Genomic DNA, 16,318 nt, shown 5'->3' with positions numbered 1-16,318 from the left:
GTTCTTCTACCTTAACCACCACTTATTCTACACCATTGACATGCCTACTTACTCCCTAAACTTCACCCTCCCTGAGGACAGGACTGTGTCCTCTTCCTGCCTCATCCCCAGCCCCCAACATAGGGCCTTCACCTTGTGGGCACTCAACCACTCTACTGAATGAATGGGAATAATGATCATCACACCTTCTAATACTGACTGCACTAGTGTTAGAAATCTAAGTCAAACTGACTTACACCAAAAAGGGATTTGTTGGTTCATGACACCGGGATGCCAACGCACAAACTGGAGGCCAGAGTTTCAGTGTCATCTCTCAGCTATTTGTCTCTGCTTGGCTTTCTTTCATCTGCAGCCGTCTCCACCAGCAGCCCAGACTGACTCCCTCCTCTTTTAGCAATCCTAGTAGTAAAATAATTTTACTTTCTTGCAGAGATTAATTCCAGGAAACACCGATTGGTTCCGAACGACAGTGTAGAGAGCTGGGTCTCTGTGACTGACACAGGTAGGTCATGTGACCATCTGGGGGAGTCAGACACCATGGTCCAGGAAACCGCATAGAGAGGCTTCCTAAGGAAGGCAAAGATACATCCACTTTGGCCAGCATTTATTAAGAAGCAAGTGTCAGGTTCTGAGCTCTGCTCATCTCAGACATCCTCCAGCCTGGTGTTTGTCTTCTTTTTTTTTTTTTGGCCTTGTGGCACAGCATGGGGGATCTTAGTTCCCCGACCAGGAATCGAACACTCACCCCTTGCAGTGGAAGTGAGGAGTCATAACCACTGGACTGCCAGGGAAGTCCCAGCCTCGTGATTTTCAATTTGAGAGAGCATCAGAATCACCTGAAGAGCTTATTGGGGCCAGGAATTTACAATTCTAACCAGTTCCAGGTGAAAAGTGGAAGGACCACACCTCAAGAACACCGCTCTGTACCTTTAACTGGAGCCCAGCAATGACACCACCTGGGAGCTGATTAGAAATGCAGAGCCTCAGGCCCCACCCAGACCAACTGAATCAAAATTTGTATTTGAATAAGATCCCAGGCAGATTTCTTTTAATTTATGTTTGGCTGCCTTGGGTCTTCCTTGCTGTGCGAGGGCTTTCTCTAGTTGCAGCGAGCGGGGGCTGCTCTCTGTTGCGGTGTGCGGGCTTCTCATTGCAGTGGCTTCTCCTGATGTGGAGCACGGGCTCTAGGCGCACAGACTTCAGTAGTTGTGGCTCACGGGCTCAGTAGTTGTGGCTCTCAGGCTCTAGAGCGCAGGCTCAGTAGTTGTGGCACACGGGCTTAGTTGCTCCGCGACATGTGGGATCTTCCTGGACCAGGGATCCAACCCGTGACCCCTGCATTGGTAGGCGGATTCTTAACCACTGCGCCACCAGGGAAAGTCCCCCCACGGGCAGATTTACATGCACAGTAGATTGAGCAACACTGGTCCAAGCCCCAAGGAGGGAGCCAACAGCACAGTCAGAGATGAAGGAACTGATTAGAGGACATCCAAGTTCTAGTCCCAGACCTGACAACTCCAATCCAATCCCACATGTGGCTGCTGGCTGGGGGCACAGGGGTCCGGGCTAGCTGGAGTAGGAGGAAAGTGTGGGTGAGAACCTTCCTGATGACCTCCTTGCTGTCTTCTCCCCCTCCCCCCAGGCCTGCACAACCAGCTGCAGGCAGAGCCGACCAGGTTGGGCGAGTAGCCAACACTCAGGCCTTGTTGGAGCACACCTGGGTGTGTCACCTAGATCTTCCTGCAGGACCTGGGCTGGGCCCAACACCTCAGCCTACCTGGATCCAGCTGGTCGGCACAGGGGTTTCCTCCCAGGGGCCCAAAGGCCTGTGGCAGGCCAGTGGAAAGATGGCCCAAGGGGCCGGGGCTGGCTGGGTCAGTGGTGCAGCAGACAGAGGAACTGCTGGTGGAGACGAAGCAGGAGGTGAACGTGTCCCTGTGGAGCATGGAGCCATCTATGGGGGACCTGGGGCAAGGGGTGAGTTGTGACCTCAGTCCAGAAGGCTTCCCCTGGCTGTCTCCGCAGTCCCTGGGCCTGCTGTAGGGTCACCTGAATGTCCTCTTGCTCCTTTTTCAGGGTTAAAACATCTACAGTCAGAAAGTAGGTGGCTGATCCCCACCTCCCACCCCCTCCAACGCACGCACACACACGCGCGCGCGCACGCACACGCGCACACACACACACACACACACACTCTCTCTCTCTCTCTCTCTCTCTCTCTCTCTCTACAGCTCTATTTCAGCCTAATGTCTGGTTCAGCCTCATCTGCAACATACCTGGGGCAACTCCTATATTTGCTAACATTCTTGGTGCATGTCACCACACCATAGAAATTGGCATTTTGTTATTTTTTTAATTAATTTTCATCTATCTATATTTTTGGCTGCACTGCATGGCTTATGGGATCTCAGTTCCCCGACCAGGGATTGAACGTGGGCCATGGAAGTGAAAGCGCTGAATCCCACCCACTAGATCACCAGGGAACGCCCAGAAATCGGCATTTTGTGACACCCATTCTATAGATGAGGAAACAGATGCAGAGCCATAAAATAACTAAGGTTGCAACGGAGCAAATCCTGTCACCCCACTGCACAGCTCTACAGCCCATCCGCTTCTCCTACTCCCTGGGTGGAGGGGCAGGGCAGGAACCCAGATCCTACACCTGACCTCTGCTGATCCTGCGCACTTCCAACCCTAGGGGAACTACAAGACAGCTACTTGTTAAAAAAACCCCAAAATGTATTTATTTAATATACTCATCACAAGGGCTTAACCAGACACTTAATTTAAAAAACAGAAACAAAACAAAAATGACACCACAGATAAGATACAGGGTCCTGTACAGAAATCGAGGAAAGGACAGACCATCTAAGGGAAAAAAAATAAAAAGACAACAGAAGGAGAGCTGCACATCCTGGGTCAGGGCTCTTGGCTGGAGACGTGCTTTGAGTACGTTTCTTGCAGGTACTTCTTAAAGGCTGGAAGAGAACAGGCAGGTCTCAGTGAGTGATGAGGACAGGGGTTAAGGTGGATAAGAGGGCAGCAAGGATATAAATGTGGGAGGAGTTTGGGGAGGGGCTTCCCAGCACAACAGATTGACCCTCTGCTGCCCACCCAGCCAGGACTCCTGGACGGGCTCTGTTTCCAGGGAGGCTGGGGAGGGGACTAGGGGCGCTTAGCAAGCAAGTCATCTGCACAAAGCTTTGCCTTCTACTTAAAAACCCTCCCCAACCTACATTAATGTGGAAAGGGTTGGTTCTTCCTGATTTTATAGCAAACAGGCAAACCAGAAACACCAAGGCAGAGGTGGAACTGGGTTACCTGCCCCCCAACGACATATTCCCAAGTCACTGGAATCCTTTTGTTGTTTGAGGGAGGCTTTGAAGGTTGGGGAGGGATGGCCTGGTGCCCTGAGAAGGACAAAGGACTCACCTGTGGGGTTTTTCCAGAGCTCGGCGGCATGTGTGTTCAAAGGGCTATCGATGTTGGGTTCTGCAGGTGGAGAGAAAGAGGACGGTCAGGTGCGGGTAGAAGAGGCCGCCTGGGGGAGTTCTGACAGGTTCCCAGGTTGCAGGGGAGGGGCCGGTCTCGGCAATCACCTCCGAGCAGGCTCTGGATGGAGAGCAGGATGGTCCTGACGTCGTACAGGGCGGACCACTTGTCTTTCAGGATGTCCAGGCAGATGTTACCCTGGGTGTCCACGTTGGGGTGGTAGCAGGGCGTGAGGAACTTCACCGTGGGTGCATTGTAAGGGTAGCCGCTGGGGAACTCCAGGGACAGTTTATACCTCAGGTCTTCATATACCTGGAGAAAGAGATTCGGGGAGTAACCCATCCACCTTGAGCCTCAGTTCCCACCCCAAACCCCGCATAAGGGACTTGCCAGGACCCCTGAGTTTGTCTGGGACTTGACAGAAGAGAAAGCATTAAACTGGTCTGGTACTTTCTCCCATATCTGGTCACTGGGGTCATCAGTGATCCTTTGGTCTAAGGCCCACTGGCCTAAGTCCTCAATTGTCCATTCTTGTCCTTGCTGTCTGGCCCCCTGTCAGCATCTAAGATGGAGAGCCCTGCCTTAAACACAGCCTCTTACTAGAGAGAGGGAGATCAGGGCCACAGGCTCAGGGCACAGAGAGCAGGCACAGGGTAGTGTCCCGTCAGCCGAAAGACTCGAAGCAGACCCGGCACTTGGATTTCACGTCCCACCTCTCCCCAGACTCAGCTAAGTCACACTCACCTACCCCAACCCTATACTTACTGTGCCAGCTGCTCCATGGATGGTCCCCACCCATTTGAAAAGGTTGTCTGATTCAGGGAAGGCAGAAATTCCCTTATCACCGGACATCTGGGGAGGAAACACAACACGTGCTGGGCTGAAGCGTACGCTCCTGGGGGGCCAGCGGGTGAACCCTTTCTCCTTAACCTCATCACATTTTGATGCAAAATAAAGCAACCAGGCCAAATAGATAGGCTTTCCTGAGGAAATGGCTATATCCTCGGGGCTCAGCATGCCTCTCCGGGGAGTACTGGGATGATGGAGGTTCATCGCCAGGCTAAGAAGGGAGGGGTTGTGCAGGGAAACAGAAGGCAGCTCTGTAACCACAGTGCTGGCTGCTGGGAATTCAACTCAACATGCTACTGAGTGCTGGTTACATACGAAGCCCAGAGACTACTCACGGACTGGGAACATAAACAATATGGTCATTGAAGGATTTGACTTGAATATCCAGGGTTAACGTAGAAGAGATCGTCCAGGAAAGAAGCATTCTGAGGTACGACAGGATTGGAAATATTAAGAAGGATGGAGAGTTGGGTGTGGATAAACCTTAGGGCAGGGAAGTAGGGCAGGGGGAGGGTCTCGTATGAGAGCCGTATTTCAGGGATAACTTTATTGTGGGAGGACGGGACTGGGAGTAGAGACTCTCTGGAGAAAAGGTGTGTAGGTGAGGTGGATTACCTTCTTCCCAGAAGAGAACAAGCTGGACTCATCTTTTTACCCCCATGTCTATCACAGAGCCTGATGTAGGAGAGGAGGCTACTGATAAGTGACTGGGAGGTGGGAGGGAGGACCAACTGGTTGGGGCTCTGGGCATCAGTCACTCACCATGAGCGTCATCAGCTCCTGCTGTAGCCTGCAAAAAGAGCACTCGGGGTCACCTGGGAGTCTGGATGGGTCAGGGCTCCAGGTGGTGCATCTCCTTCCACCCCAATCTCTGAAGCAGCTGTCACGGAGGCTCCCTCTACCCTGAAGTCGGACTCAGCTGGGGGCACAGTCACCCCCAGTTCCACAAGAGGGTCGTAGTGAGTCCTCCTCACTCTCCCTAATTCCAGGCTCCCACAGGATGGCTCTGGCTTATTCTTAACCTCGTCTGCTTCTCTGGCGTCTCTCTCGTGCCGGATCTCAATTTCTCCCCTCCTTCCTTCCCCCTCCCCCGCCGTCCTCCAGCCAAGACACCGAAGGTCCCCGGAGCATCCTCATCTTGGTTCACCGACGGAGGATCCTGGCAGCGGCCATACCCCTTCCGTCCTCCTTCGGGAGGGTCTCTAAGAGCAGTCGAGCTCCTGGCGTGTCCCTCTACCTCCCATATCTCACCCGTTCCAGGAGGAGGTGGGGGTCCCGGAAGTCTTCGCTCTCGGCCCCAAAGGCCCAGGCTGTGCCAGGCCTGGCGATTGTTACCTCCACACCACTCACCTCTTGCCCACGGGGCCCCGGGCGGCGCCCCCGCTGTGCTCGGCTCCTTTACGGGCGGCAGCAACGCTGGCGGCAGCTGGGTCGCGATTCTGGGAAGCCATCCGGGTGGCACTGAGAAGGGAGACAGGAACTCAGACTACACTGAGACCGCGGCTGCAACTGCGGGTTCCCGGGCCCTTCCGCCCGCGTTTGAATTGTAACCCTCCGGCAGCGCTGGCCTATCAGCGGCTCGCTTGGGTTTGATCCAGCCAATGGGGCGCGCCAGAGCACTCTGTCACCGGGCAACTGCTAGAACCACCCACCAGAGTACCACTATTGGGCGGCGGGATGCTGCTTCTGATGGGCGATTGGCAGGAGAGTGGCTGTCATTAATTAACGAAGCTGTAGCGGATTGGCCGCCTTTGGAAAACGCCGACCATTAAAGGGCTTAGAAAAAGTCCACGTGGGGTGAATCCTTTTAGGTCAAACGCCCGGCTACTGTCGGGGACACCCGGCACGACCGGCCAGGATCCCTTACTCCCAGGGGAAGGGAGGGTCTCCAGTCTTGGGGCCTTGGTACTCTTCCCTCAAACCGGAAGCCCCAGCTCCGCCACCTGTTATTATGTCCTGGGCACTTTGGTTGGGGCTTTAAGAGGCTGCACATTCAGGCGAGGGGAAAAGCTAGAGGCTGATAGCCAGGGCCAGGGACTCCTCACTGGAAAACAGGTTCATCGGCTGCCTCTCCAATGGTTTGCTGTGTTCCCTTGGGCACATAATTTAGTGTTTTAACCTGTAGAATGGGGGTAATAAAAGCCACCTTGCATTTTTCTTCTGGTTTGTCATCAACCTCCCATGGTGCCAGCCATCACCACATTCTGCTACTTCCATACCTTAGTTGGGTGACGAAATAGAAATAAAGGGACACGGAAGACTGGCAAGGTACGTGGAGCCCCCAGCTTCGTCTCACAAAGCAGATACGCATGGGGCACTGGGCTTCCTGGGAATAATGTGGGGTGGGGAAAGGGAGCCTGGTCCTTTTTTCCTTCACCCACTTCCTCAAGAGCCCTTGATGTTTTGTCAGCGTGCACAGGCAGACCTCACAGCAGGCTCACCATCTGTGTTTATTACAAACCATTTAATTGCTGCTTATCCCAATAACTTTACAAATATAGAACCACATGCCAGTCTGGGGGTGTTCTGCAGTGAGTCACTACAAACTAGCCCAGGCATAGCTTTAATGCCTCTGAGATCCATCTAGGAGCAGTCCCAGCAGTGGCCTCCGCCATGTGGGTAAGAGGGCCTTGGAGGAGGGCTGCCAACTGTAGCCAGGGGACCTGGCTTCAGGTCTGCAGAGGCGCTTCGACAGCACGATGCTCATTCTCTGTCCGGAGTGTCTCCATGTACTTCCGCATCTTCTCAACCATCCAGGAGGGCAGGACAAAGGATTTCAGCTCCTCTAACTTCAGGTCCAGGCATCCTCTGGAAGAGACATTGAGGAGGAGAGTTGGAGCCAGGGAGGATGTAGGTCCAGGCTCATCCCAGGGGAGGGAGGGCAGGTTTTACCTGTAGTCATCGCTGGCAGCGAGGTCCCGGATGTCCTCCTCAATGAGGAGGTAGGCCTGGGGCAGGAGCAAAGGAGAGTCGTCATTGCCTCTGATTCATTTCAGTCCAACTCGATTAATACTTTATTAAACACCTCCTTAATGTAAGGGCTGGAAGGTGGGGGTGTATAGTCATAGTTTATAATTTAGCAAAGGAGAGTAAGTAGGGAGAGGCTGTCTGGGGAATAGTTTCTTGAGACAATCTTTCACTCAAGTAGAAAATTTATGGGTGGGAGAGTGGGGAATGATGATTAATTTACTTATAGCCGTCGTCCCTTTTACAAAGGGACCCTGAGGTGGCTTAAAATGAAAGGGCCAGAGGTAGAAAAATACACATGGAAATAGGAAATTAGGAGGAAGCCATATGTGAACTCTGGAACTAAGATAATTTGGTTTTGAACTTCGTGGCAAAAGGGGAAACATGATAAACCACACTGCTGTCCATTAACTGGGCTGTGTTGTCCGGGGGCCTGCAGAACTGCTGTAGCACAATGCCATGGTCTGCAGCAAGAGAGCCCTCTTGTGAGCCTACCATGTGGCGCATGCTGTCCATCACATGAGACAGTCTTCTGTGGGAGACATTTCTTTCCAGTCTTAGGGTCAGGAATAACTGTGTGTCCCCTGAGACATTTGACTGTCTTCATCTTAGGGGCACTGTGAACTATGTGACAGATCAGTTGTCCTTGAGTGGGGCCTGCAGCCGAAAACCTATGGACTTGCACTGGTCTCCTGGGCTGGCAATTTAAAAAATCCCTTTTTAAAAACTAGTCTTTCTTGTGGCTTAATTTTAGATCCTGCGTTGCCTTTTTATCCTCTCTATTTCTTATTTATGTATGTGTCAATGGTAAGTTTCCTGAAATATTTTTTGAAAGAGTGTAGCATATAGTAGAAAATAAAAAAGATAGCTTTCATTGCCAGAAAGGAGATGGCATACTTGTGAGGCCGTTGAATTCTTTCTTAAAAAATAAATTTAATTAATTATTTATTTTTGGCTGCCTTGGATCTTCATTGCTGCTCACTGGCTCTCTCTAGTTGTGGAAAGCAGGGGCTACTCTTCATTGTGGTACGTGGGCTTCTCGTTGCAGTGGCTTCTCTTGTTGTGGAGCACAGGCTCTAGGTGCGTGGGCTCAGTAGTTGTGGCTTGCGGGCTTAGCTGCTCTGCGGCATGTGGGATCTTCCCAGACCAGAGCTGGAAGTTGTGTCCCCTGCATTGGCAGGTGGATTCTTAACCACTAGCCACCAGGGAAGTCCCGAGGCCGTTGAATTCTAATAGGAGCAGTCCCAGCGGTGGGACTAAGTGAGTCTTCAGGTGGGGGACAGGGCATGTGATGGACAAATCCCTCCATGATAGTTTTAGAACACATGCAACGATGATTTTCCTAAGGTTGTTGCTTGATTTGAGCTAAGAACTCTTTAAGTAGAAGTGATTCTGGAAAGGGCTGCCACGTGTGGCAAACAAGTTTCACTGCATGTGCTAATTCCTTCTGACAAGGGGTGCGGCCTGGAGCACAGTGTTGAGAAGAGATTCCATAGCTGATTCTGGTGGAAGAGTTGTGATGGAGGAGTGAAATCTGTCAATGGGCAGCACATGATGGGAAAGCAGTGTTCAGGGCATCTTGTACCTGCCATTCTTACATACAGCTAGTATGATCTACATATGAGGGTGCTGTGGAAGGGAAGGGGGAGGTGTGTGGGAGACCTGGGGTCAGGCGAGGGAAGCCAGGGATTACAGTCTAGTCTTCAGCATGAAGGAATGGGCCCTCTCTACACTTACAAGTCTCCTTTCTCACACTTGTTGGGCATGGAGTCTCTCAGATTTGTGGGTAAGCTGCCACCAACAGCCCTGGTCCCTGGGCAGGGTGGGTCTCCAGCAGTGGCACGTGTGGCAATACTTACCATCTTCCCCCCTGTTGCCCGCATGTGATGCTGCTCGGCCAGCCAGTGCTTGTCCTGGGGGTCAGCTGCATACTGTGAGGGATGAAGGCATGGGGAGGGGGGGAGGTTAGCCTGGTGTGATGGGCTTTTCTCTTTGGTCCAGAGCATACTCTTGGCCCTTGAGCAGTTCTTAGCAACAAGACCTTGTCCTAGCCTGGTGGATGTAGAGGGTTTACCAACCTCTTCAGAGCAAGCAGGGCTGAGCCCAGGAGGAGGCCAGGGTAGGGAACCCAATTCCCCGAGGTTTAGTACACTTCTCATTCCTGCCCCTTTCCTTTTTTTCAAAATTTAAACTTTTTTTTTTTTGACTGTGCCACGCGGCATGGAGGATCTTAGTTCCCTGACTGGGGATTGAACCCGCACCCTCTGATTGGAAGTGCGGAGTCTTAACCACTAGACCGCCACGGAAATCCGAAAAAAATTTAAAATTTTAAAATTTTGGCCATGCCACGCGCCTTGCAGGATCTCAGTTCCCCAACCAGGGATTGAACCCAGGCCATTGCAGTGAAAGTGCTGAGTCCTAACCACCAGACCAGCAAGGAACTCCCCCCTTTCCTTTCTCAAAACACAGCACTTCCAGCAACTGGTCAGATCGTGACTATTATTTTAGAGCTGTACTCCTCTTTGAAGAAATGATCTGAGGTGGCTTACAACACATGTGACTATTATGGTGACCAAATTTTCTAAAACAAAAATCAGGACACTTCATGACCTGGAGGAGGCAGAATAGCATCGTGGTTAAGAACTTAGCTGTGGGGTTCAGAGCTCAGCCCACAGGGAATGCGCGTGGTAGGGAAGGTTGCAGGTGAGCATGTGAAGGTGGCCAATCTGGCCTGGTGGGCTTTTAGGGGGCAGCAGTTTAAAAAAAAAACACACAAGAAAGAAAAAGAAAGAAAAGAATTTGATTCAGAAATTCTGGTTTCTGCTAATTATCAGGTGGTGTAAATGTAAGTGATGATTTCCTTGAGACTCAGTTACTTTTTTTTTTAAGTTTTTAAAAAAATTATTTATTTTTGTCTGTGTTGTGTCTTTGTTGCTGCACACGGGCTTTCTCTAGTTGTGGCAAGCGGGGGCTACTCTTCGTTGTGGTGCGTAGGCTTCTCACTGTGGAGCACGGGCTCTAGGCGTGCGGGCTTCAATAGTTGTGGCATGTGGGCTCAGTAGTTGTGGCGCATGGGCTTACGGGATGCTCCGCAGCATGCGGGATCTTCCCAGGCCGCATTGGCAGGTGGATTCTTAATCACTGCGCCACCAGGGAAGTCCCAAAACTCAGTTTCTTCATTTGTAAAACAAAAAGTAACACTTATCTTATAGGGTTGTTGTTAAGAATAAAGGAGATAGTGCATAAAAGGTGGCAAATATAGTATATGACACATAAGTGCCCAATAAAAGTAGGTTTTATAAAATAGGCAGATCATTTGAAATGGAGACCAAGCTGGGAAATCTGTATGGTTACTACAGATTTAATTATTTAAATCTGTAGTTTAATTAGTTCACTTCCCAAGTAATATAAATATTAATCAAAACTTTGAAAGTGTGTACTTCCTGACCCAGCAACCCCATTTCCAGGGATTTATCCTTCACAGTCATCCACCCGTGCACGCAGGGATGTCTGGTGCAGCACCGTTTACAACAGCAAAACTGTCGGAAAACACTTCAACATCTATAAGTAAGGGAGCAATGAAATGAATGACAGAAAATCTATTCTGTGAATTCTGCACAGCTGTTAGAAGTAAAATGAGGGAGACTTAATAACATGGACAAATTGCTAAGATATTATTCCCTAGATCTGTAGTGGCCAGCACACTTTTCCCGTAAATATTGGGTTGGCCAGGGACTTTCCTGGTGGTCCAGCGGTTAAGAATCTGCCTTCCAATGCAGGGGTCGCGGGTTCGATCCCTGGTCAGGGAACTAAGATCCCATTTGCTGTGGAGCAACTAAGCCCGCGTGCCACGACTACAGAGCCCATGCACTCTGGACCCCGCATGCCACAACTAGAGAGAAGCTCGCATGCCGCAACTAAGACCCGACTCAGCCAAAAATAAATAAATAAATATTAAAAAAAAAAAATTGGGTTGGCCAAAAAGTTCGTTTGGGTTTTTCTGTAAGATGTTACAGAAAAACCCAAACGAACTTTTTGGCCAACCCAATATTTTAGGCTTTGGTGGCCACATACATCTTTGTCACATAATCTTCATTTTCTTTTAAAAAAATCACCCTTTAAAAATGTCACCACTCTGCGTTGGACAAAAACAGGCTACAGGTTGGATTTGGCCCACAGACCATAGCTTGCCCTGCGTTAGAATGTAAGCTCTATGAGGGCAAGGCGTTGTCTGTGTCTGTTTTGTCCACTACTGTATCTCTGGCAGTTTGAGAATGCTCAGCACTCGATATTTTTTCAGTGAATGAATGAACTTTGGGGTGAAAAGAAAAATCAGAATGTATATAGTATGAGCCCAATAACACAAACAAAATATCACTAAAGGACAAGGACACACACACACTCACACAAATATAGACAGGAGACTGAAGGATGCTACCATGTTGCTGGGGGTGACCCCTGGGGGAGAAGAGTCAGATTCAAGGGTTAAGAGGAGCTTTGTGTTCTGCTCCCTGTTAGCTTCAGTGTATTGTTTGAATCTTTTTACAACAAGAATGGGTTTACATATTATTTCTATTAACAAAAGTTAAAAAGGAAAAGAAAATTTGAATAACGCCTTTAGGACAGAAAAATGGGCAAAAGATAGAATAGGCAGTTTACAAAAGAAGCACAAATAGACTCTAAATGGATGAAAAGATGATTATCACTAATAAAGAATTAAAAGTAAAAACAACAAAAGTATTTTCCCTCCACTTATTAGCCTGGAAAGATTACAATGAGAGATAGCATCCATTGGTAATGACAGTGTGGGCTGGGAGTTTATTAAAAATGATGGGTCTAAGAATTGGGAATGTATGCTGGTAATGATGACCATTTATTGAGCCCTTGCTAGGCCAGGCACTGTCTGGGAGCTTTACTGTGCTTTCTCTCTCTTTTTTTTTTTTTCTACAGAGGAAGTCAGTTGTGTTTTTCTTAAAGTACAGTTGATTTCCAGTATTATATTAGTTTCGAGTGTACAATATGATTCAATATTTTTATAGCTTATACTCCATCATTTAAAGTTATTACCAAAAATGGCTACATTTTACTGCATTTTCTCTTAATTCCACCAACCCTAAACGGCTGGTTTGCATCATTCTGATTTTATAGATGACAAAACGGTCTCAGAAATGTGGAGCCACTTGCCCAGGGTCACACAGCTAGTAAGTAATGGAACCAGGACTGAAATGATACTCTCAACACTGTGCAACAGGAATCTGAAGTAGGTCCAAGAGCATGTCCATTTGGCAGATGATGCAAGCAAGGGTCCTGGGAGACGCAGATCTTACAGAACAGTCAGGCAGAGAAAAGGGTAGGGGAGGAAGGCCATCAAAGGGAGCAGCAGGAGTGGAGACACTAAGAGAGGAAAATGAAGCAGCAGCAAGCACACCCAATTGCCCAGGTGTTGGGAATCCCACAACATAAGACTGAAAAAAGAGAGGAAGTAGGTATGTCCTTTGAAGAACTTGAACTTGCACAGAATGTAGTAGACAGAGCCCATGATTCTGGGACCCCAAGGAGCTGTGTAGTTCTGACAAGGGGCACTAAGCCTTGCACACAGGTGCAAAAAAATATATAACTTGAACACATGTGCATTACTTTTTTTCTAATATATTTGGATGCTTTTGTGACTGATAAAATACAAATTCATTTAAGAGGGTGAATTCATACCCCTCCCACCCCCAAGATTTTCTCAAACAGTGGACACCAAAGCATAGCTCAGGAGAGGAGTCCTGTCTTTGAAAAAGGTTAGAACTGCTGCCTTGCTCCAATTTCTTTATCTTATAGACAACTGAATACAGCAGTGGTTAAGATCTCAAGCTTTGCAGAAGACAGAATCCTAACTCACCACTTACTAGCTGAGTAATTTTGGGCAAGTCACTTAGCCTTCCTCAATCTTTCTTTTTGTCTTATTTTAATTTGTAAAATAAGGATAACAATACCTATCTTAAAGGACAGTTCCAAGAGATAATGTAAGTGTAGCACTTAAAACCGTGTCTGGTACACAATAAACATACGAGGAAGGTCACTGTTACCACTGAGGCACAGAGGTGCTGAGTAAATTACCAAAGGTAAAGGTTAAGGGCAGAGGGGCACAAGAACCCAGATGTTCTGACTCCCTGATGAGTGTTTACTCCCAGTGCCACCTGCTCCACTGCACTGGTCTGCCTGACTCCCAGCACTCACCTACCTTAAAGAGATGTGGATGCTTGATGTAGATTCTCCCTCTGGTGCCCCCCATCCCTAGGGCCCTGCAAAGTAACAGGGAGTGGTAAGGATCCCAGCAGTTGCGGTCCTAGTGGTGGGCCCCCGAGCTCCCCTCTCCCTCAGCACCAAAACTCTTTAGACTTACTTGTTGGCTCGAGATCCCAACACAAAGGTGGTAGACTCGTTCAGCCGAGCTGGGTCCCACTGTGCAAAAAATAGAGAGGCTGGTGAGGCTGAGCTTTATCTGGTGGGCGGGACACAAACACTCCTCCCTGACCCTCTCCTACCACCACCCTTGTCCACTGTTCATCAAACAGCTGATTCAAGAAACCGAGTACTTTTAATATGCTAGGTCCTCTGCTCCATACGGGGGGTGGGGGGTGGAGGGGTGGAGGGTAAAGGAATGAATTGGAGATAGTATCTGTTCTCCAGGGGGCCACAGACGTAGGTACAGATAATGATGCCATCATGAGATGGGCAGTGACATAGATGAGTGCACAGCCTAATGGGAGCCAAAGGGAGGGTAACAGGACGGCTTCCTTGAAGGGGTTAATTCCCAAGTTGGTTCTGACAGGGAGAGCACAAGCTGGACAGAGTAGAGGGGAGGAAGGAGGGGCAGCATGAACAAAGGCATGTGAGAGCTGGTTTGGCTTGTTGGAGAAACCACAGCGATTGTGTTGCTAAAAGAGAGCAAATTAGGGAGCGGCAATTGACGAGGCTGGAGAGGAAAGCAGAGAGGGGCTGGGGACCCTTGTACACTATGTGGACGGCTTTTCATTTTGCTCATTCTGTCGGTGATGGGGAGTCACTGAAGGCCTCTAGACAGGGAGAGCCGGATTTGTGCTCAAGACAGCTCGCTCTTCTGCAACGTGGTTAACGGGCATGAAGTGTCGAGGCTACAGGCTGGGTGGGCAGTTTAGAGGCAGTTGTAATTAGAGCAGTTTTGAAAGATGAAGGCTGGAGCTAGGATGGCAGTAGGACGAAAAAGAGGGAATAGGAACTGTGAGAAACGTATTTAGGAGGTAGAATCATCCGGGACTTGACTGGATGTCTGGAGGAAAAGGAAACGAAGAGGCAAAGATGACTCGAGTAGAAAAGGTCGAAGCAGGTCTGGGGAAAGGCTGATTTCAACTTTGGATATGCTGAGTTTGAAATTCTATGGAGATTCCAGGCCGAGAGCGCTAGCAGACACTAGGATATACAAGCTTCAAACTAGAGAGAGAGGTGTGGGTCAAAGAGGTAAGGCAACTTCAGCACATACTAGTCCCCGAAACCATACGAGTGGATGCTTTAGATCATCCAGAGAGAAACTTTAGGTGGACAAGTGGGCAATGGAGAGAATTCTGGGGAACGCCTACTTGTACGGGTCACTGCTGAGGAAGGACTCACCAGAGAGAGAGAAGGGGTGTCTGGAGTGGAAGAGAAAGGTCTAGGAGACTCTAAGGGAGCAGAGTTGAAGAAGAAAGGTGTGGTCACTGGTGGAAGCAGAGGGCCAGTACAATAAGGGGCGGACCGTTTCTACTGGACACAGCTGCAACCCGGACAGTGGAGCTTTCACCTACCTTACTGGGCTTCCATGTATGATTTTAGTTGAAGAAAGGATTCTACTCTTAAAAAAGCTTGCAAACAACTGTTCTGGAGGCAAGAGTTAAGAGCACAGATTGGTGTCCACGGACCTTGGCTGGGTTTGACACGGCTCTGCCACTTACGCAGTACGTGACTTTGGGCAACTGTGTGGTCCTTAGTGTCTTCAGGTGTATCAAGTGTATAAGATAACCAGATAAAATAATATAATTTCTGCCCAGGAGGTAGGAAAGAAAGCTCCTGAACCACAGAAGGGTAACAGAATCTACCTCATAAGGTTGTTATAAAGATTAAATGAGGGAATCCATACAAAAGATTTAGGGCCGTGCCTACGACATGTTAAGTACTGGATAAATATTAGTGACAACTAGCTTTTACAGGGAGAAGCCTTCAGCAAAGACCAAGCCCTCTCTCTGTTTTGCCCCTAATTTCAGTCCTTACTTGGGATGCTTCTGGAAGGCCAGAGTTGGGAGGTGGGGTGGGAGGTGAAAATGGCTCTGGAATGGCATGCACATGTCCTTCACCACCCCCAGCCCCTTTCCCTCAAGGTGGAGCCCAGAGCCTGGATTGGGTCTCCTTGGGACAGCAGTCACTGCCATGCTCACATAATCATACCTTAGGACCTTCCCGACGAATTGGTTCACAGGATTTTGGTTTCCATCTGATTGGAGGGAAACGAAGAAAGGTGAATCCCCCAAGATCAGGCCTAGGACTGGAAGACGGTTTGCTGCTGCTGGTGGGAGCTCCGCATATACTCTCGCTCCAGCCCTGGGTGGACTGCTTCCTGGTGCTCATTAGAGGAGGTGCAAAGGGAAAAAAGCACAGGGACTAGGAGCCATTCGAGGACTCGCTCTGCTATCACCTAGCCATGTGGGCAAGTCCAAGAACCTCTCTGGGCTGTAGTTTTCTCATCTGTCAGGAGGCGATAACAGCAGCAACTCCCTGTCTTGTGTTAGTGAGGAATGAACGTGCTTCGGGCCGGGGACAGAATCTAAGGCATGAGGATTAGGCTCCCACATAAAGCTCTGTTTGACAAAAGATTCTGTTGCTTTAAAAATCTTTGAAAATGACCATCCTGGAGGCAATGTAGTACAGTTTTGCCCTTTATCAGCTGTCTGACTTTGGGTAAGTAATTCTGTTTCCTTATCTGCAAAATTAATTATACCATCCTTAGGGTGTG

The 16,318-nt window shown here is 49.3% G+C and overlaps 2 protein-coding genes across 3 annotated transcripts in view; both read right to left on the bottom strand.

The window, feature by feature from the left end:
- Positions 1–2,718: 2,718 nt before the first annotated feature.
- UBE2C (ubiquitin conjugating enzyme E2 C) lies at positions 2,719–5,864 on the bottom strand. Its single transcript, XM_019943943.3, has 6 exons — positions 5,692–5,864; positions 5,104–5,131; positions 4,258–4,344; positions 3,600–3,804; positions 3,433–3,492; positions 2,719–2,978 (listed from the first exon to the last, which is right to left on the bottom strand). Exons 1-6 carry the CDS (start codon positions 5,790–5,792, stop codon positions 2,920–2,922), a joined length of 540 nt encoding a protein of 179 aa, XP_019799502.1. The 5' UTR covers positions 5,793–5,864; the 3' UTR covers positions 2,719–2,919.
- Positions 5,865–6,772: 908 nt separating this feature from the next.
- DNTTIP1 (deoxynucleotidyltransferase terminal interacting protein 1) overlaps positions 6,773–16,318 on the bottom strand; it is a 21,186-nt gene continuing 11,640 nt past the window's right edge. For both annotated transcript variants that reach the window (XM_019943936.3, XM_004319094.4), the window contains exons 8-13: positions 15,754–15,799; positions 13,700–13,758; positions 13,538–13,598; positions 9,168–9,239; positions 7,234–7,289; positions 6,773–7,149 (exon numbers count right to left, since the gene is read on the bottom strand). In XM_019943936.3, the coding sequence (XP_019799495.1) occupies positions 7,011–7,149; positions 7,234–7,289; positions 9,168–9,239; positions 13,538–13,598; positions 13,700–13,758; positions 15,754–15,799 (433 nt within the window). In that variant the 3' untranslated portion in view covers positions 6,773–7,010. The remainder of the gene's footprint in view (positions 7,150–7,233; positions 7,290–9,167; positions 9,240–13,537; positions 13,599–13,699; positions 13,759–15,753; positions 15,800–16,318) is intronic.

This window comes from Tursiops truncatus, chromosome 15, assembly GCF_011762595.2.
Source record: "Tursiops truncatus isolate mTurTru1 chromosome 15, mTurTru1.mat.Y, whole genome shotgun sequence".
Taxonomy (NCBI): domain Eukaryota; kingdom Metazoa; phylum Chordata; class Mammalia; order Artiodactyla; family Delphinidae; genus Tursiops; species Tursiops truncatus.
This window is presented reverse-complemented; position numbering and strand designations above follow the sequence as displayed.

Coding starts and splice junctions, on each gene's coding strand:
- UBE2C (XM_019943943.3), bottom strand. CDS start 5,792: ATGGCTTCCCAGAATCGCGACCCAGCTGCCGCCAGCGTTGCTGCCGCC. Junction 4,345..5,103: donor AGGAGCTGATGACGCTCATG/GTGAGTGACTGA, acceptor TTTCCTCCCCAG/ATGTCCGGTGATAAGGGAAT. Junction 3,493..3,599: donor CATCCAGAGCCTGCTCGGAG/GTGATTGCCGAG, acceptor CTCCACCTGCAG/AACCCAACATCGATAGCCCT.